The sequence below is a fragment of the Lissotriton vulgaris genome, chromosome 11 (genome assembly GCF_964263255.1).
Source record: "Lissotriton vulgaris chromosome 11, aLisVul1.2, whole genome shotgun sequence".
Taxonomy (NCBI): Eukaryota; Metazoa; Chordata; class Amphibia; order Caudata; family Salamandridae; genus Lissotriton; species Lissotriton vulgaris.
In genome coordinates this window covers 297,440,840-297,463,838 of record NC_141699.1, presented here as the reverse complement: position 1 = coordinate 297,463,838, position 22,999 = coordinate 297,440,840, and the positions used below count along the sequence as shown (strand labels likewise).

At 43.5% G+C, this 22,999-nt stretch overlaps 1 protein-coding gene across 1 annotated transcript in view; it reads left to right on the top strand.

Annotated features, from left to right (window-relative positions):
- Positions 1 to 22,999, top strand: part of MED13L (mediator complex subunit 13L) — a 1,083,173-nt gene that overhangs the window by 535,194 nt on the left and 524,980 nt on the right. Inside the window, exon 3 of the mRNA XM_086943260.1 lies at positions 10,294 to 10,378. Coding sequence (XP_086799386.1) covers positions 10,294 to 10,378 — 85 coding nt within the window. The remainder of the gene's footprint in view (positions 1 to 10,293; positions 10,379 to 22,999) is intronic.

The following is a 22,999-nucleotide window of genomic DNA, read 5'->3' as shown; positions in this document are numbered from 1 at the left end:
CATGCTTAGCATCAGACATGCTTAGCATCAGACATGCTTAGCATCAGACATGCTTAGCATCAGACATGCTTAGCATCAGACATGCTTAGCATCAGACATCCACAAGCAACAGACATCCACAAGCAACAGACATCCACAAGCAACAGACATCCACAAGCAACAGACAACCACAAGCAACAGACAACCACAAGCATCAGACATCCACAAGCATCAGACATGCAGCAAACACACTCACTGACGCTCACACACCCTCACACACCGTCACACATCCTCAGCTTCACACACCCTCACTCACCCTCACACACACACACACAAATACAGCATCCAAAGGAAGAATAGAAATAAACCATCCTAATACACACTCTAACTCCAACATAGAAATCCAGAGTCCTAATCCACCCTAATAAAATAACAGCCGAATTCACACTCCAAATACACCCTCAAGATACGCAACAGAAATACATCCTAGAAAACAAAATACAAAGGAAAAATACGCCATCCTAATCCACCAGCCAAATAAACAATCAAATTAAACTAAACAAAACACAATATAAGTAAAGACTCAAAAAATAGCCTCCTATTCCACCCTATTAAAAAAATGATTGTCCATTTAACAAATTGATAAATTTTATGCCATTTTCTGAGACATAAACAAATTTTAGGACGAAATTAAAAAGAAAGGGGGTCAACGGAGTCGTGCATCAGATACGTTACACGCAAAATCTACTTCCCAAATGTGAGCTACAGCATGCAAGGATGTTTATCAGGCTTCAGGTCACAAAACAAAAATGATTCGGACAATATAACACCAACAAAACAACAAAAAATATCTGGCAGGAAGCGAGGACGAGGATGTACAAACACAAATGTGAAACAGCCTACTTTTTATTGGGGGAATAAATAAGCATTATTCACCCTGGGAATGGGACGGATTAAACACAATTGTCAAGAGTTACACAAAAAGCCGTACGCATATAACACGAGCATTTATTCACACGAAATTACATCAAATATACAACAAAAAAAAATTCGCTACTCTACAGTAATGTGAACATAAGTCAGAATTCTGATAGCAACATGGAGAAAGCATATATAAGAAGACAATATTGCTTTAAAAATACATCGTAACACAAAGCGGAGACATTGCATTGATTAGGATGTACAAAGACAAAAGTGAAACAGCCAACTTTTGATTGGGGCAATAAACAAGCACTATTCATCCGGGGAATGGGACGGATTAAAGACAATGGTCAAGAGTTACACAAAAAGCCGTACGCATATAACAATAGCAGTTATTCACACGGAATTACATCTAATATAAGAAACATATTACGAAAATAAAACTATTCTTTCACAAAACGCAAAAAAAACACATTACATCACTGTACATCCTCTTAATACATTGCTAGGGATAATAAAGTCAGCAAATACACAAAGTTTCCTTTCATACATCAAGTACGTCAATAACATATAATCCGGCTACTTCAGCATCACAAGAAAAAAAAAATGCAAACACAACATACATAAATATATTCTAAAATAAATAGCACTTCAAAGTTCTAATAACAGCTCTTGTACGTCAAATAACAAAAAACAGCAAAAAATACATTACATTACAGTTTAAGAAAACATATGCATTACATATCAACAATTAAAAACAAAACTTTAATTTACATTACATTACAAACATTTACAAATATTACGATCGAAAAAAATACATTTCTCAAGTTATAAAAACACCCTCCTATTCAGTCTTTAACTTAAACATAGTATATATACTACATTACATTACATAAAAAAAAACTTTGGAATACATTCTTACCTGTCAAACGACGAAGCAACAGCACAGGAACAAGAACACGCCTTCCGCGCACCAACATTCTCGATCTCTGGGGAATTCCACCATTGACGTAAGCAAATCGGAACGCAACGTCAAAAACGTCGCGCTCCGATTGGCTAAAAATAAACGTCAAAAACGTAAACACTCACAACACAAAAAAAACTAGACCGCTAACGTAGCCAACGTCAAGGTGACTCATTGCGTCGGCCATTTTTAAAAAATAAAAAATAATACGGGACTCCACAAACACGTAAAACACACATAACACCTCACAGTTAGTACAAAACATACACAGTTAGATTACATACAAATATACACATAAGACAGGACAATTACAAAGGGAACATCTATCACATTTTTTAAACACAACACATATTAAATAATTAATATTAACATACACACACTCATAACATCACCCTTACACACAAACTATCACACTCCTTCACACACCCTCAATAACCCTAACACATCTCCCTCAAACACCATCACACACCTTCAGCCTCACACCCACTTACTCACACTAATAACTCTCACACACACTCACACACACTCACACACACTCACACACCCTCACACTCACACACACTCACACACCCTCACTCCCCTCAAAAAATAACACCCCTCACAACAAGCTCACACTCACTACACCGGACAGCCGCACCCACTCACACCCCTCACACTCTATCACCATCAACACCCCTCAGCCTCACACAGCCTTACCCTCATCCCCTCACCCTCACACACGCACAATCACCCTCACACCATCACCCTCACACACGCTAACTCTCAGCCGCAACAACTCACACACACTCACACTCCCTCGCTCACCCTCACCCTCACACACACACACCCCCTCACCCTCACACCCCATCACCCTCACACCCCCTCACTCACACTCACTCACACTCACTCACAATAACTCACACTCAGCCTCACACACCCTCACGCTCACACACCGTCACACACCCTCTGCCTAACAACACCTCTCTCACCCTCAATCACCCTCACACACACTCACACTCACACACCGTCACACACCCGAAACGTCACACCCCCTCACTTACCCTCACACACACCCCCTCATCCTCAAACACCTTACCCTCACACACACGCTCCCCTAAAACTCATCACAACACTATCAAACTCACTACACCTCACACACTCTCAGACGCAAACATCACTCATCCTCACCCTCACACACTCACACCCCCTCACCCTCACACCCCATCACACTCACACACGCTCACTCCCCTCACACTCACAACAACACCCTCACACCCCCTCACTCACACTCACTCCCAATGACTCACACTCACCCTCACACACCCTCACACACCCTCACCCTCACACACCGTCACACACCCTCTGTGTAACAACACCTCGCACACCCTCACTCACCCTCACACACACTCACACTCACGCACCGTCACACACCCGAAAACTCATACCCCCTCACTCACCCTCACACTCACACCCCCTAACGCTCACACCCCCTAACGCTCACACCCCCTAACGCTCACACCCCCTAACGCTCACACCCCCTAACGCTCACACCCCCCAACGCTCACACCCCCCAACGCTCACACCCCCCAACGCTCACACCCCCCAACGCTCACACCCCCCAACGCTCACACCCCCCAACGCTCACACCCCCCAACGCTCACACCCCCCAACGCTCACACCCCCCAACGCTCACACCCCCCAACGCTCACACCCCCCAACGCTCACACCCCCTAACGCTCACACCCCCTAACGCTCACACCCCCTAACGCTCACACCCCCTAACGCTCACACCCCCTAACGCTCACACCCCCTAACCCCCTCACCCCCTAACCCCCTCACCCCCTCACCCCCTCACCCCCTCACCCCCTCACACTCACTCCCTCAACACCCCACCCTCACCCCCCCTCACCCCCCCTCATTCACCCTCATTCGCCCTCATTCGCCCTCATTCACCCTAACACACCCTAACACACCCTCACCCTCTCACACACCTTCTCACACACCCCTCACACACCCCCTCACTCACCCTCTCACACCCCCCCTCACACACCCCCTCACACACCCCCTCACTCACCCCCTCACTGACCCTCTCACACCCGCTCACACCCTCACTCTCCCTCACACTCCCTCACTCTCCCTCACTCTCCCTCACACTCCCTCACCCTTCCTCCCCTCACCCTCACACCCTCACCCCCTCACCCCCTCACCCCCTCACCCCCTCACCCCCTCACCCTCACCCCCTCACCCCCTCACCCTCACCCCCTCACCCTCACCCCACTCACCCTCACCCTCACACCCTCACCCTCACCCCCCTCACCCTCACCCCCCTCACCCGCACCCCCCTCACCCTCACACCCCTCACCCTCACACCCCTCACCCCCCTCACCCTCACCCCCCTCGCCCTCACCCTCACACCCCTCACCCCCCTCACCCCCCTCACCCCCCTCACCCCCCTCACCCCCCTCACCCTCACCCCCCTCACCCTCACCCCCCTCACCCTCACCCCCCTCACCCTCACCCCCCTCACCCTCACCCCCCTCACCCTCACACCCCGCACCCTCACACCACTCACCCTCACACCCTTCACCCTCACACCACTCACCCTCACACCACTCAGTGCTACAACACATATTGTGTTACAATAGGTGTCACATTTGCGAAAGATAAAACTATTGGCATTGTAAATAACAAAGCAATTATTTTCGCTATTTTAAAAACAAGCACATAAATAAAAAAGTGCCCTTTACAATACCAATAGCTCAAACTTTCCTAATGCAACACCTATTGCAGTGCTATGCTTCTCTCCCCTGCTGCACTCTCCTGCTCTCTAGAGTTGTGGCCTAACGACAAGAGCTGCCATCTAAGTCACGTAAATACAAAACATGTTGCATTCCAAATGCTATAGGTGTCACATTCGCAAAAGTTATAACTATTGGCATTGTAAATGACAAAGCTATCAATTTAGCTACTTTAAAAAGCAACAAAAACATTTGTCATTTACAAGACCAATAGCTCCAACTTTTCTAATGCGAGACCTATTGCATTTCCAATGCTTGTTTCCCCTTCCAGCTGTGCATGTGTTGCTTCTCCCCTACCCATACTTAAAAGAAAAAAAAACACTTTCATACATTTTTTCTTTGTTTCAGATCCAGCTTGAATCTGCTAATAAAAAATAAAAAAACAGCAGAGTAATTTTGCAGGCACCTGCATGCGTGGTGCTCGCTCGCCCCTACAATATTACATTACCTACTGTGTCATAGTTTTTTTTATTTTTATTGTTTTGCCAGGGTGCACAGCATTGGGTATCCTGTACTGCATGACTAGAAACCAGTGGCAAAGCTAATAGGTCTCAAAAGCAAGGCACATTGGCTCGGTCAATTCTGATTCCCATAGTCATTGACTGCATTTGGTGGCTACTGCATGCATCTTATTTAGCAGCTAATAATAATTAGTGGGATAGACACTGACAGGTTTGTTATGGCCTTGTAGTGGCAATGCTGTCCGAGTGGTCCAGATAAGGTGTACATCTGCCTTACAATATCAGCAGAGAGTAACGCCAACGTTATGGGATCCTCTGCTGGCTCCACAGCTGGCCAATATGTGACCTGTATGCTGTAAAGTTTCTTCTGTCCTTATGATACGTTTTGAATGAATGGTCATGGTGGTGTGGCCATCTGGCATTTCCCGAGGGTGGTTCACTTTTTGACCCAGTTTGATTAAAGCTCTCCGACAACTCACAGTGGGAATCTGCTTCTTGGAATCAAAGGCTGAAAGCACCGTGGCTTGTCCTCTTTTGGCAACTGTCACAGTCCTGCAACACTAAGGTTGCAGACTCTGACTTTCTCATGTAAATACTTTCCCCTTCTTACAACTTGATCCATCCAAGGCTGGGTAGAAGTTAAGATGATTGCAAGTGCTACAGAGCTTGCGAAAGCATGGGTGGCCCCCAGCACTGCGGGGCATAAGCAGCAACCCACAAACACGCACACTACAAATGTATTGCTTCTGGCAGTCATCCCTCCAACTAATGTGATTATCCGACTGCCAGAGATGAACTAAGTGTCCCTGTCTGCAACTGAATGACATGTCAGAGAAAGTTCGCATAGAGGTCTGGAAAGGCACCTTTTGTTGACAGAACTTTGGAAAGTAACTGAGAGTGGACTCGAGTGACTTGGGTCTTCTTCAGGATCCTTTTGCAGTTGCAAGGTAGTGCAGCTACCTTTACAGCCTTTGTGATTACTTTTCTAATAACTACTTCACATGTTCCTACATTAGTAATCCTCTCTGGAGGAGTTCCTCCTCTCCGGTCGTTCTGTTAATCTAGCAGCGCCTGAAGGAGTTAATTTTCTCTAAAGTTAATGGCCAAATCCCTAGTTCCTTGTGATGACTTCACCTAAAGCAGTATTTTCAGTGACCAATGCGCAAACTCAAATGTGTGCTGGATAATGGATTTCATTCACATTGAAGCCTGAAGAGCTTCTGAAACCGCATAGGGTTTGAGGATTGTTTTTGATGTCTATGCATTCATTTTCAGCTGTTGTTGCCTTCCGCGTATTAAAAGAAAATATGTACTCGCCTAGAGCAAACATTCGTTCTTTGAAAGCACTTTCACTTTGTAGCTTCTCATACGCTGGTGGCTCTTTACAGCTTAAAGCCTGCCTGCTCTGGGTTGTGTTAAGAGCTTTAGCACCATCTAATTATCATTGACAATCAGTTCATATGTTTAGAGTCAAGCATGCCTTCTCACATTTGCTTTACCCTGAAAAGGTGCGAAGAGAATATTGTACAGATCCTCCTCGTGTGTTGGTGTTTTAAGGGCGCACGGAGACGGGAGCATATCAACCTTAAACAATTTCAGAAGATCCCTGGTAGGCCCTGTTGGTAGAACTCCTGCAAAAATACTAAATGTAAATACAGATTTGCAAATGCTTGCTTATCTGAGGATGTTCCATGTAAGTGTTAGTGGTTCCGACACTGCTTTGGTTTCACCTACGGGTCAGCCCAATAAACTATATACAGTCTAAATTTGCAAAACCTCTTGAACTGAGGGTATGGGTATCAGATTTGTTTCCTTGTACCGGCCACGAAGTGCACGATCGAAAGGGTCTTGCTGTCAGCATTAAAGAGGGGCCGAATGCCAAGCCTTTATTCTCAAGCTCCGCATCTTGTAATTTCTTGGTCACTTTGTGCGTTCAGCTGTCTTAGTTAGCAGAGCAATAACCACTGGTTTAAGGTTTTCCTACTGACTGGCGATACAAGGGAGATGCATCTTTGGCCACCACAACACCCACTCCAATTCATGTAATGTGTGGTCAGATGTTTTGTAATATCCTGTTTGTTGTAATAAGAGTCTTAATAACTGTATGCCAATGCAGAGACTGGCAGTACGTCTTTCTGTGGCTTCCATTAAAATGTGTACAGCCACCCTGTATAGCCTCAGCCTCAATTGTTGATCCAGGCTGTAGTGCAAGGAAGTTACCTGTGAAAAAGTTAATGTCTATATTGAATGGTGAAGGCATCGCCCAAAATCTGACCATTGGTAGAAAGGCACAGTTCGAAGAGCTCAGTTATTGCATCATTTTGCTTCAGAAGAGTCAACATTTCTAATAGTCATTGTCTTAAACCTCTGTCAAGTCCTCATGGCTGACGTTGAACTTTAATATTTGCAGATAGACTGTTCTTGAGTACGATGATGTTGTGTAGAACGTTATAACGGCTTTTTTGTTAACCTGTGGTGCCCGTGCTCTGGGGGTCCTCAGCGCCAATTCAGGAGGTCCAAGACCCATATGACCTCTAACCAATGTTTTCTGTTAATAATCATAAGCATTTTTTAGCGCCATAACTTTATTGATGCAGTTCTTTATATGAGGATAATTGTTTATTCAAGTAACAGTAATGCCCCAATGTGTTTGACATGTGCATTAATAAAATCAAGAAAGATTTAAAAAAAATCATAAACATTTAAAAATGTTTATAGTCAGAAGCTGATTGCTAGAACACAGCATATATGTCAATTTGCACCTGAACTAGCAATCAACTTCTGAATAAAATACTTTTGAATTACCTAGGGTTTTCTAGAAATTCATACACATCTACACACTTTACTAGCCAGTGTTCTATCTGGTCAGTGACCCATGCATGTATACGACGATACAGATTGCCCAAAAAGCCCTTCCAGGCTGCGGGTTCTCCCATCTGCCATTTTACATGATAGGCACTTCCAGACTTGAAGTACATTCACGGGTTGCTTAAAATTGAAGGTATGCACTCTTTCTAAATCAAAGCCACAATACTTCTACAGGCAGAGTACCAAGTATGCAGCATGACTTCTGGCCTAATGAGCACTTTGATTTCTAGCTTTTATGCAATTGCTGTCTTTGTCATCTTTGACCCTTATGTCCAATGTCGATCTAGTCGTTAGCTCTGTCCTCCTCGTCTGCCGAGTGTTCTGATTCCACATGATTTCCTGTTGATTTGTGATTAATCTGGGGTTTACAATGGTATGTAGTCGTTCTCGTATGTACATATATAATTGCAAAGGAAAGTAGATGTGTTGAGGTCATATATCGTGTACTTGTTTGTGTCTTTGTGTTAATGTGAGGTTAATATTGTAGAAACGGTTTAGGGGCCCCTTACTTCCATTTGTTTCAGTGAGGCCTGCAGAAGGTTGAGAATCACTGCTTTAGAGAATACTACATTGCAGTTGAACAGCGATTTTGACTTAGCCTCCTTACCCTTCAGGTTGAATTTCTAGCCTGCTGGATAGTCATGAAATCATCTGGTGTAAGGTAAGAGATATTTGTGTTATTTTAATTATTTTGTTGATTAAATGGCGAGACTATCAAATGCATACAATTGCCAGTTCTTCTTTTGCTAGCCAACAACTAAGCCTGTGTTTACTTTGGTTTATGATCTGTTATAATGCCCCTACAGGGAGAGAGAGTGGTAGTGAGGTAGATGAATATTTGAGCTTTTTGTTTTGACCTAGCTCTTGATATGGATTGGCCTTGATTTGATGCGTGATGTTTTGTGGTATTTTTGCAAGACTTCAGAAACAAATGGCAAAAGTGGCAATAGGCCCATTGAGCCTTCCTTTATTTCTGCTAAGTTGGAATCAGATACCCCCAATATGAGTGTGCTAGAGAAGGAACCAGGATGTACCCCACCCCTGGAGGTAATAATACCTTGGGTGCCAGTAATTCCGTCGGTTTGAGGGCGGCTAAGGGGGGATAGCAACTCCCGTTAGGTGCCTTTTTCTCCAGCTTTAGCCTTCTATCTCTCAACTCTTGCTAAATAGTAGTTGGACGGAATTCTACCATTTCATCTTGCCTGCCCATGTTGTAACAACCGAGAACCCCACAGATAAATGTTTCGTGCATAAAGTGCCCGTGCCTGTTTCTAGGGAAGTTACAATTAAGTGTTAACTCTGAATTGTTCTTCAATTAGAATGCGCCTTGTAATTGAAGGAGAGAATCCTTGTTCATGAACTTTCTAGCGTTGTTCTAGCATTCCACTGCAGTGCCATTTTTTTTAAAGTATGTTTTATGAACAAATGTGAAATCAAAAAGACAAATGATCCTGTAGATTTCTTTTCTGAAAAGGAAAACATATTTTTTTGTTGGTTAAATGCCTACAAGATGGATTCCATTTTTATTAAACGCCGAAAATTAATACTTGATATTGCTTTCAACATTTCCAAACGTTTGTACACAATATTTTCATGTAAATTTTGCATGTAACTTGATCCATAAAAGTATTAACTTTTAGCCAACATTACCTTTAAGTTATTTGATGTACATTAAGATGTTATACGCTTAGAACTCCCATGAATAGTCTATTTTCAAAAGCGTACTTCTACACATGAGCAGAGGACTATCTCTAGTCATTCATTCAATTACCACACACTTTCCCGTCTGATTTTAAACATAAAGTGAAGCATGTGGCCGATAGTGACCGTGGAGTTGGAATTCAAGCTGTACATCCTACATACACCTTCCACTGTATCAAAAGTGATGAGAGTATTTTGTGTTCATTTCCCTAAATAGCAAGTATTTGCTTCTCATAGTCTGTGCCCAATATCGATACACAGCTTTATGTAATTGTTTCTCAACTTGGTTGTAGATTTAAATATATCTGGGATGGAAGTATGTTTATAGGTACGTTTCAGTAAGAGGTCAAACATCTAAGTATTTGGATCAGGAAGAGGTTCTGAATTCTTATTCCTAAAGAAGTTTGTTTGGCTGATTTAATTTCCAAGATGATCAACGTATAAAGGTACTCGGCAAATGGGCAAGTTTAGATCTTAAAAACTGGGTCCTTTAACCTAGGGACTGGTATCTGAGAGGTTTCATTTTAAAAACTGAGTGAAAAATGTAATCCTATGTTGATTATAAATTAAATAAATATCTTTAACTTTAACACTGGTTCTTACATTTGACTTTTTCTTTCAGTGGAAGAGGAAGGACTATGGGAAAACGGGCTTTCCTACGAGTGTCGAACTCTACTTTTCAAGGCCATCCACAACTTACTAGAAAGGTAAGGGTGTGCTTTTCAATTTTATGTCATTGACTATTGTTATAACGTTCAAAATCTGTCATAGTTATTGAGAACTTATTGGACAACTATTTACTCTGTACTGTTTGGTGGTTGGAATAGCAGCATTAATGCATTTGGTTAAATTAGGCCTGAGCCTTTTGATTTGTTAATGTGCCCACAGTTGCCTGTAAATTCAATTTTTTTGCTTTCTCGTATTTTAAGTACATTTTCTTTTTCTTCCTCTACAATTTTTGCAAGTGAGACACTAGTACAAGCATAACATGCCTTGCAAGAGCTCCAAGAAGTGGATGTGTCCTACAACCACGTGCTCCTGTAATAACGTTGACTGTTACTTAAAAAAATAATTTGGTAATCATTGTTTTTTACACTAAGGACCTATGCACATCTCTAGTAATACACGTACTATTTGTGAAAATATCTTATTTTATGCTTGGAAAAAGTAAAATGTTTCTCATTTACCCACCCCTAATTTAAAGCTCAGTGGGCTTCAAGGACTTCTCTTTTTTAATATTTAATTTAAAATGTTGTACATAGTTACAAATAACAATACAACTCTAAATCAATAGTGAAAATAAAAAATACCCCAGTAAGATTAAGTATTCTATACTTTATATTACAGAATACACAATTTGGAACAAAATATGCTATAACTTATGCCTACGAGTTCCATGTTAATTATAGACCGAAAGATTTAAAAATAAGATAGGGGTAGGGAAAAAGTGATCACTCTTTCATCAAAGTTTAACGTGACGACAAGGAAGGGATGCTTTGTTAAAGGCATGGACAATACCTGGTAGACTCAAACTCCCATCTGTGGAAACTTGGCTATTGAGATGAGCAATCAAAGATTTTGAAAAACTGGGTAAAAGTTTGAATTGTGTGGACAGTAAAAACTTCGAGGCTTATGGGGTTTATTATGTTTAAATAGAAGCGTACTGATAGTTACCCTGGTTTAATCTACTCTCCTTACTCTTGTAATCCCTCGTTAGATTGAGGCTTCAAGAATGTCTGCTTGAAAGCATTATCTTAAAAAAAGAATTGCCACTCCTGAATTTGATCATAGCGAAGTTTGTAGTGCTGTCTGATCTAAAATGAGTAACTAGGGAAACGGTTGAAAATTAGAAATTGGATCTCCTAATTCTCACCAGTCTTGGACTTTTAATTTCAAGTGCATTCCAAATCAAAAGAATGTTCTCATATCATAGCACAAAGCACTACCCCACTCTCCTCAGGGCTGAAGCTTTCTCCAATACCTCTTGGATCAAACTAAAATACCACTTGTGGTTAGTGTGCTATAAAATGACCAATGTACGTGGCGGTAGAAATTATCCACAGTCCCGATTTATGATCCAATTGCACCGTTTTCCTCCCTCCTTTTTTCCCTACATCATTCACTGTATATACTCTTGTGGAGACTCGCTGCTGGATGCTTTTCATTTCAGTGTTATGTCTTTGTTCCATTTGTACTTTCTGATCACACTTTCAATTGTAAATTGGGCATATTTGTATAAAACCTCAGCTACCTTTACTGTCTGAGTTAGTAACTGCAGTCTAGTTTTCTGCATCTATTCTGTGTATTATCAATTTTCTACTTTTCATACATGCGCTTGAATGTAATTCTTTAAGAATGTGCTTACTAAATTCATTGTCTAAGGCTGTGCCTCTGGAGGCGTTTTTTATCAAAAACTGAGCCATAAATATCTGGATTATGTTAACCATATGAAGTTATTTTTACACATTTGCTTTTGTACAGTAGAAGCTCAGTATTTAAAATATTAACATTAATCAACTGCTGTAATCGGTAGGTTTTGTAGAGGCTCAGGGCAGGTGCACATGGTGTAGTATTACGTGATAAGTCCGCTTTACATCTTTTTAGAATACGTAAACATGAAGGCATTGGTATTGATCTGGATTTTTTACTTGTATAGTCTGGTGCATAACATAGTCTAGAAATAAGGGCACACCGAGTTCTTAATATACTCTTATTTTGCTCCAGACCTTTATTTGTGTAGCAACTCCGCTAATTTCTACTCCTGGAGTAAAATGTGTAATTCTGCCAGCCCTTGCATTATTGGAAGTATAACCCCATCCCCCACCCCATACCATAGTGTTAAAAGTGGCAGATTTCATTGTGAAGGCTTTAATGCATAGCAGTCATAAAGTGACAGTCCATTATGTTATCTTCAGATCTGTGTTTGGTTTAACAAGATCTGCAAATTTGCCCTGAACCAATATGTTCAAGGTTGCTAAACTGGTGTAGGTAAAGCGGGTACCTGCTTTGAAGTTTTCTTTTTTAAAACAGATTTTATTGAAAAGTTGCACACATTCCGCAGAGCTCTGTACACCACAGATATCTGCAGGAAAAAAATCACATCAATTGAGATGCAAACAACTTTCCTTTTCTTTGAGAAACAAACATAAACAAAGCAATACTAAGCACCCCCCCCCCCCAAACTCCCTCCTCCCAGATCTCGCCCCCCCGCCCAAGTCTCACAAAGTTTGTCACGTGTCTCCTACATTTTGTACATCTAAATGACATACATGTACACTCTACCATGGCTCCTTCATATCCCTTCCGGTTGATCTTTCCGGTCCACCAGCGGCTCAAGCCACAGACCCCTAAAGTCAGCCAGCTCTTCCAGATTCTATAGTGCTTTCGTGGGCATCCTCTGGCTGCAAAAATCGGCTGCTCCATTCCAATGCAGAAGTCTAACCCTCTCTTCCATACCACCACAGATGGAGCTTGCGGGTCTTTCCACGCCCTAGCCACGTCTTTTAGCCATTGTGAGACCCAGCAGCAACAAATGCCTCTTGTAAACATTGCCGCCCACCCCATCCATCACATGCAGTAAACCTAGCCGTGGCATGCGGGGGAGCTCCCACCCCAGAACCTCAGACATGCAACCCAGCACCCCCCTCCAGAACCGAGCTAGAGAGCTACAACTCCACACTGTATGTATAAATGTCCCCACTTCCTGGCCATATCTGAGACAGTCCGGAGATGCAATCAGTCCTGCCCGCCATAACCGCTCCTTAGTGAAATAAACTCCATGTAGATACTTAAATTGGATGAGCTGCAGGTGCACCGCTATGGCAGTACCCCTAGGGGCTGCCAACGCCTCCCTCCAATCTTCTTCCTCCAATTCTCCCACATCCCCTTCCCAAGTCTCCCGGAGCATCTACAGTGTGGGGGAAGAATGTGTGACTAGTGACTGGTATATGCGTGATCTTTTTTTCGTCTCCAGATCTCCCATAAACACCTTCTCTTCCAGGGGGCTGAACTCTGGGAAGGACTCCAGACCCTCCAGGCTCGGCGCAAGGGCATGGCGGAACTGATGATACCTAGAATAACTGAGAGCGAGGCATGCTAAATTCCTTACACAGATCCTGAAAGGTCTTAAGCGTCGTGCTGGACAGCATATCTCCCAGCGTCGAAATTCCAATGCTGTCCCATCCCTGGAAGCCCTGTAATGTCGCTAGCTCAGGTAGCCGCCTGTTGTGCCACAGGGGGGTTTCACCAGTCAAGGTGTTCCACCATCCCATGCGACACAGTGCCTGTCTCCAGATCTGAAACACCACCTGTGTGACCGGTGGTAACGTCTTCCACAGTTGCCCCGCACACAGAATGGTGTGTAGCGTATGAGTCCCCATAAGGCAGCGCTCCAGGGCATATGCCGGGTCTCCCTTGTCGCCATACCACCACTCGTTCAGGACTAGAAGGTGTGAGGCCTGATAATAAGAAAGGATATCAGAAGTCGCAAAGCCCCCACAATAGGTAGATAAAAAACAGGTGCGCAGTGCTACCCGCACTGTGCCCCCCGCCCAGAGGAACTGCCCCAGTATGGAGTTTACCTGTCGGAACCATTGAGGCGAGATGGGGAAGGGGTGGTTCTCTAATTGGTATATCAGCCTGGGAAGGGCTACCATTTTAAAAATGGCCAACCTACCATATATCGTCAGTGGCATGCGGGACCCCATCTTGATATCCGACCGGACCCGTTCCCACACGGCGCTATATTACGCTCCCAGTAGACTGTGGGGACCTCCGATATAAACACCCCCAGGTACTTAATACCACCCACCGCTACCTGGAGTGAAGAAGCCCAGTCCCCCACCTCTGCGCGCCTCCCCAACACCCATAGGGTTGACTTGCGAGGGTTCATGTATAGCCCTGATGCTTCCCCGAATATTTGCATGATTTGCAGTATACGCGGTCCTGACCTATTAAGGTCTGTAAGGAAAAACAGGACATCGTCCGCATGAGCACAATCCTATCGGACAGTCCCCATGCCCACTCGAACCCTGCGCTTTCTTTACTTTTTCCCTAAGGGACCATTTGAATGTGATGTGTAGTTGTGCTACAGCATGGTATGTTTTAAGAACTGGGAGACCCAATCGCCCTTTTCTAGCTCTGGTTTTACAGTGAGAATCTTTTCTGGATTCGCATGCTGTTCATTATTCCGCCAACTATTAATGCAGTCTGGAATTCTCCAGTGTACTAGTAGTCCTTTTTTAAAAACTTTTGTTATTGTTGGGTGTCAGCTGTCCTTCTATTTTGTGTCTAATCCAGCCTCTCCTGACATCATACGTCTTACCCTGTGAAAGGCAGCTAGTCTTTTAAGACCCTCAATGCTGCCCGGTGCAGGGTTTCACCTCTAATTCACTTTGGGTTCGCTATCAAAATAATGAGGCAAGCGCTGGCAACTGGAAGACCAGAAAAAGGTTTATTTCTCATGAGGAGATCACGTCAACTGCAGACACCGGGATATCTGAGGTAGGTGTTCTGCTGATAACTCCTTTGGCTCTTCCTTTTATACAGGTTTTACACAATGCATTTGTTTTATCAACATGGTTACAGAAGCTTGGAGTCCCCGCCCCTGGCAGGTTGCCACACAAGCCCAACAGTAATTCTCTTCCCACCCAGGTCAAACAGACAATCATATCTTGCAGCTGGACCTTGCTTCAGGGTCTAAAACATGTGAGACCAGCCAGATGTAAGAGTCCGTTCTGTTGATAAAAACATGTCCCAATGTTGGTAAAATAAAGTTTTGCTGTATGCAGTGCAATAAATCCTGTTTGCAAGGGTCCTTTTGGTATTTGGAACTTGTTTGTGTAACTATGTGCAGTGAGAGGTAGTGTCCAAGGGTTTGCCTGTAAACTGAGATGAGAGGAAAAACGAGTTTGTGGCAGCAAGTGGTGCTGAGGTTTGTCGCGGCAATAGAGTTTATAGCCCCCAGCACACATACCAGGTCGGTCAGAGGGATGCTAGTAAGGGCAGGGTGAAACAAAGGTGACTAACAGAGAGTACAAAATGGCTGCAATAGATTAAAATGACTGCAGCTTATGTGCACATTAGAAATTTCCACCAGACAAGATGGCGCAGGTAATGATCACGATTGTCATTTCATTTTTAACAACCCGGCAACTTCCACGCTTTGTCATAGTCTTCAGATTATTTTTTTCTGCCGTTGGGTCTGGAAGTTTAGCTAAAGGCTCTCCACTCCACAAAAAGTAGTGGTTTTGGATGAAGTTTTGCGAGGAAACGCAGAGGAAGACTACCATAAAGAGATACCGAATAAGAATTATTCTAATTTAAACGTCTGGGGCAAACCAAAGAATGTCCGACATGGGGCTCCCTGTTCTGCATGATATGGAGACGACACCATTCCATTTCTGCCCAAAGTGCCACCATATATTTGCAAAGAAAGACACCGTTGGGTATGTAACCTTTGTCTTCCGCACAACCACAAGAGCCGCTACTGCTAGGCCTGTGCAGACTTCAAGCCGAAGTCTGTAAAAGCAAAGGACAAGCAGAGGCAGGCACACTAAGCATTGCAGGAGCAGAAGCAGACTCCATCTGTAAGAGACCTGGGTTTGGTGGGCGATGATGAGGATAACCTCGCCATAGATGCTGAAGGAGAAGTCTTGGACGCCGAAACGAGAATGACGGACATCAAGCAGGGACAGCGCGAGCACAAAGTGCTATGACCCCAGGTAATACCATTGAAACATACAAGGGGAGAGTCTCAAATATTCATTTCATGCGAAACAAAAAAAAAAACTTTACTCGCCCACTCCCACCCAAACACACTGACCTATACTCAGGAATATTTGGAGAGAGGACGTGGCGTAACATCCAAAGCTGCCGACTTTGGAGCTGGGGCACCAATTCGAGTCTACAGCCAAGAAAAGGGCAAACATACCAATGACAATTGGACCACCACTGAATAAAAAAAGCAAAAAGGAGGATATGGTGAGGAGAAAATTTGAGAGAGGTACAGCAACTCGATGGCAAATAGCCAACTCAGACACTCTGCTAAACCGATACACGTGCCAACACTGGGATGAGGTGGCAGAGCTGATGAAGCACCAATATTGCAAGAGGGCAGCTTCCGCAGCAAAAGAGGGGAAATTGCATTTGTTGGAAAGTGGGTTATTGTAGGGGCAAATGTAGGTCTGCCACTGGCAATAAGGCCACTAACACGTGGTAAGACCCAGCATAGGTCTTAGAAAATTATTCCTATGCTCAACCCTTGGTAGCGTGGCTGGGAGCAGACAGGCTTAATTTCAAAGACCGGTATGTAAAGCATTTAAAAACACCATAATTAAGACACAACACAAAATAAAAATCCAACGCCAATTTATAAAAATAGGTAATATTTTTCTTTTAAATGACACCAAAACGAAAAAAATCAACTGTAGGGAACCAGAGATGTGAATTTTTAAAGATTAGTCACTTTCTAGTGCTTAGAAACCAACAGTGCCCCTTTTGGTCTTTTTGTTTTCTTCAACAGGGACACTTTTAAAAATGGTTCTGGAGAATCCCACCAAAAGTGCCGCCTTCCCCAGCAGGCGAGGTCCAGTTAGAACTCCTTTCTGAAGTTCTGTTTGAGGATCCCCATGCTGCCACCAATGTTGGAAAACTAGGCAGCATCTGTGAGGCCTGCACAAATAACATGACTACATTTGTCCTACACTGGGAACCAAACATCCAATTGTAGCGCTCCTGCAGAGTCCTCGCATCTGCCCGCCGGAGCGGGCAGACTAGAACGGCTGTGCCAGCTCCCATGGCAGCACACAAGGGTGGTGGCCGGGCGAGGGCAGCTGGCGGTGGGCTGCCTTCCAACGGATTGGAAAATGCGGGGGTCCCGGGTTGGACCGGGACCCAGAAGAACAGTGGGGGCCCAGGAGGGACCAGGCCCTCAAAGCTGCTGATCGGCTGTGGGTGGGCTCCCCGACCCTTTACCGTACCTGGGGGTCTGGGTGGGACCAGGCCCCCCACCGAGGCCCAAGAAGCACAGGAGGCCCTAATTGCAGCTCTCCCTGGAGTAGCGGGAGAGCTGCAAACCCATAATGCCTTGCAAGCCAGGACCGGCCTGCAAGGGCAACCCAGCGTTTTTACGGCTGGTGGTGGTCCCAGGAGAGCGGGGTCACCACAATACATGTGCAAAGGTGCAGGGGGAGCTGCTTGAAGTGCAGTCTCCCCCTGCACAAAACTGGAAGTCTCTCTCTAAGTCACATGGGGACTTGAAAGGAATAACGCCTCAAGGGCTCAGTCTGCATTTAACAGCTTCTGGGCTGGACATTTTGTTCTACAGCTGAGGTGTATGGAGAAGTGCAACCAATAATAAAGGGCTGAGTTGGGGATGTCTGGAGAAGGGCATCCCTGGAGATGAAGAGCTGTAATTGCACCAGAAATGTTATTTCCTTTAGAAGGACTAAAGGTCACATGTGTAATGTGAAGTACTGTTGTAAGGTGATGTCATAAGAAAAGTGGGGTTATGTTTGCAGACATTCCTGCTAGGGTGTCTGGCTGTGATGCCTTTAGGGGCTGTAATTGCAATGCATTCTAATGATCCACAAATGTGCTGTGTAATGTCATTCTAAAGCATGCATAAACATGTCGTCTTGCTGCTGCACTTAGGTAAAGAACCCAGACTGCTAGCCCTTAAGATATATAGGTGCATACTTTATGGTCAGTGGGAGCTGCTCAGGCAGGGTCATGGGTCACCAAGGCAGGTGTACCCCTTTTTAATGATTGTTGAGGTAATGGGGAGGGCCGCCACTGGGATGGTGCCACTGCGCAGGGCCCACGCCCAAGGTTATGTTCAACTAATTGCATTGGCTGCAAGATGATGTGCATACATGGGAGTTGTGGTACTAGACCCCCCCCCCCACGGGAGGGGTGGCGATGTTATGCAATGTCACAAAGTAATTCCAGCAGCTATGTACATTTGTAAATTGGTGCATAGTATTGAGTAGTGTGTGTTTAATAAATGTACTCTTACTTTTATAAAGCAAAGTACAGACTAGACAATCAATTATTGAGTGTTATTTGTGCTTACCTGCCAATGGCGATTACTAGCCCACACCTCCTCCCTTGAGTGTACTGCAACGCTACCCTCTGAGAGTCAGGCGCTACAATTGGGTGTTTGGTTCCCAGTGAAGGACAAATGTAGTCCTGTTATTTGTGCAGGCCTCACAGATGCTGCCTTGTTTTCCAACAATATTGCAAATACTTCCTTGAAGTATGCACTAGAAGCAGCAGACACTACAAGTAGACAAATGATGGGCAAAGCAACGCTAAGACGTAATGCCTGGCTGCAGGTGTCTGGTTTCAAGCCAGGGGCGCAGGCAAATATAATCTGCACACCTTTCAATGGAGAGCCGCTGTTTTCAGGGGAAACCTACAGAGAGGATCAATACCGGCAGGCAGAGTAAGTTTATCAATCACAACTTCGCATCATGGGGTTTCAGGGTGCAAGCCACACCACACACACACACCTTCACAACAATGGCAGCATCAAACACTAGGAAGACAGCCTTTTTTGTGAATGTGCATGAGAAACAGCACAGGCACACAGAGGAGCTGCTTCATCCAGCAGGTGACTCACTGCATCACCAACATCTCTCACACAGCACTTGTGGGGAGAAGGATTAAGGTTCTCCTTCAGGAGTGGAGTAAAGTGCCTTCAGACAATTTGATATTAAACATCATAACATTTGGATATTGCATAGAACTGATAAAGATAGTACCAGCAAGGGACCAAAGAATGTGGTGCACACAAAAGAGGAAACATCATGCCTATTGAAAGAGGTAGAGGAATTGCTGGGAAAAAAGGCAATAGAAAAAAGTTCTAGAGAACAAGATTAATCCGAGAAAACGCGGAGTATATTTCTGAACTTGAAAGCAATACTGAACCCTATGCCCTTTACTGGACCTATGTTTTATAAACAAGTTCATAAAAACACAAAATTCAAAATGACAACACTCCAAGATGTCATACCTCAGCTGCAATAAGGAGACGGTATGGCAACTATAGATCTCAAAGATGCTTACTTACACTTCCCAATGAACCACAGACACAAGAGATTTGTGTTTTGTGGTGAAGAAAACTCGCTATTAATTCAAAGTGCTGGACTTTAGAATAAAATCTACACCAAGGGTGTTTACAAAGTGCCTAGCAGCAGTGGCAGCACACTTTAAAAAGTCAAGGGATATACTTAATAGTTAGTTTTGTTTGCCACAAGACACACATCTTTTGTTTATGTGATTGATTGGAAAGTGTAAGTGTATACTTATATAAACAATTGGCTAGTGAAAGCCAACCCTCCAAACAAATGCAGGAGATATACAAAAGGTCATATCAAAACGTTTTAGTCTGGTGATTTCAGTAAAACGAGAAGTCATTGCCAATACCAGAGCTAGAAAAATACTTTTTGGGATCAAGAATCAACTTATTAAAGGCAAAGGCTTATCCTTGTGAGAAAAGGATAGTATCAATACTTTAAGAAACTTGCCTCTACCTTAAGGACAGTGTCTTGCAGTGAGGACGGTGGGGAAAATACTGTAGAAGATTAACTTCTGTACTCCCTCAAATACCATATGTACAGCTACGTAAGAGACTAATTTAGGAATGGGTTCAAAGCCAATGTTCACAGGCCATGTAGTTGGGAAGATCTAGTGGTTGTCCTGCAGAGATTACAGGATGAGATTTTGTGATTTAACAAGTCACATTTAACAGCTGGAAGACCATTTATATACCCAACTAACACAGTAATCATCACTAAGGAGGCCTCACATATGAGTTGGGGAGCTCATGTTGACAGACTCACGGTCTGAGGAATATGAGAGGTACAGAAAGCGGTACAACATATCGATGTACTAGAGCTAGAAATAGTGTTCCTAGTCTTAAAAGCCTTTCAGAAAGAGCTGTGGGGAAATTCTGTTGTAGTTTAAACAGACAATACAATGACAATGTTTTATCTCCAGAAGCAGGGAGGAGCGCAATCCTTTCTTCTATAAAGTATGGCTCAGGAAATCTGGAGGTGGGCCATTCAGAGATAAATAAAGTTAACAGCAATACATCTTCTAGGAAAAGATAATGTCGAAGCAGGCAAGCATCCTCCTCCTGTGAGTGAGAACTCAATCAAGCAGTACTCAAACAGATATTCAGGCAACGAGGAACACCCGAAGTAGATTTATTCGCAACTTTAGGGAACTCAAAATGCCTATACTTTGCATTGACTCCCCAGGGAATGTTCTGTTGATAGACTGGTCAGCTTTGCCCCCACTGATAACTGTTACACTAGATAATCCACAAATGCAACAGTCCAAGATGACGCTAATACTCCTTGCCCCTCAATGGAGGAGACAAACTTGGATCTCAGACCCAATATAATTAGCACAGAACATCCTACAGAGATTACAGGCAACAAAACCTGCTAGCTATGCAAGGGTGGAGAGTTCTCCAACCAGAAGCTTTCAGTTCAGCAGCATGGCTCCTGAAGACTTAGAATTTGTACATCTAACTCTACCAGAAAACAAAATTGTCGTTTCATGATAAGCCGGAAGACCACCGACAAAGTGCTACATAGCTAAATGGGAATGGTACTCGAGGTGGTGTCAAAAACTAGGCCTATTAAATGACAATACTAAGGACACACCAGCCCTAAAATACCTCACACACCAACTAGATGGCAAAGTAAGATATGCACACTAGTTATCACGGGAGAGGTCTGAAGAGATTTCTGAAGGGAGCAAAACTGGTAGCACCACCTAGGTGGGTGCCAGCCCCTACATGGAACTTAAATATGGTATTAGCACAGCTAATGAGGAAACACTTTGAATCTTTACATAAGGCTTTATAAAAATGATCAATTTGAGGATGGCATTCCTAATTGCAATTACATCCCTTCATACAGTTAAATGAATTGTAGGCACTGATAGTCCTAGTCATACTTGCAAATACACTGGGATGGAATAGTCATGAGGACAGATCCACAGTTCCTACCGTAGCTAATCTTGCATTTCCACATAAATCGGTCAATTAAAATACCTCTTTTTTCCAAGTGCCAAGAGGAAAGAGTGTTACACACACTAGACACAAGAAGAGTGATCATGTACTATATGGAGAAAGCAAACCCAATCGGGTAAAGCAAAGCAACTGTTTGCGCCATTCACAGACAACAACATTGGGAAGCCAGTGGCAAAGGGTACATTCTCTATATAGATTATGGAAATTATCCAAATTTGTCACACACTTGCAGGTATACAACTACAAAACCGGTCAAAGGTGCATTCTACTTGTAAAAAGGGAACAACAGTAGCCTTTCTAGAAAATATACCATTGCAGGATATTTGCATGGCAGCTACTTGGTCCTTAGTGCACACGTTCACAAAACATTTTATGGTCATTCAAATAAACAAGGAAGCTTAAATGGGACAAAAGGTATTGAAGCATCTATTTACAACTTCCAGCTAGACTTTAACCCAACCTCCACAAGAATAAACCAGCATTGGCAAAGCCAGTAGGTCTTGCTTATTTGAGATTTATTGGCCATGTAAATGTTTTTTTAGCTAAGTTGAAAATGTGTGAAAATAATGTAAAAAAGCTGCATGACAGTCAGCGTTGTCCTAGTTATAGCACTCCACCTCCCCCACCCCCCTTCAGTTATGCTGCACTGGTGCGTGATATGGCGAAAAAAAATTGACAAAGCCAATAGATCATTACCAATGCGTGGTATGGAATGCCATAAGTTATAAGTATTTATATGGCGTTTACAAAGGCTGAAGTGCTAATGAAATCGAATGGAGAAAGCCCTTGCCAAGATATAGGGGTGTCCAGATTCAGAAGCATTTTAGAACCATACAAAAACTGTTATGAAGTGCCATATACATGCACTGAATGTAACATAAAATGTGGGTGGACAGTAAAGTCCAATAGGTTACAGCTTTTATTAGTGAAGCTTTCGGCTTTGTTACTTTAGGTACAATGGTTACGAAAGAACCCAAAAAGCACTCGACTGCTTGTTTAGTACCAAAATATAGCAATACTTGGTGTTCCGTGTGTGTTTCCTAGAGCTTTTGGCCCTTGTGCCCTGCACCTGCTTCACAATTCAAATCATGACCCTGGTGCCTGCAAGGTAATTGCACTTGACTGGTTGTTTTGTAGTCAAATATAGCAATAATCGGTGAACAGTGGGTTTCCTAGACCTTTAGGCCCCTGCCCCACTGCACCATTTAAATCATGACCCTAGTGCCTGCAAGGATAAATGAGGAAATCGTTGATATCCGGTAACATGTGTTCCGAAAAAGGC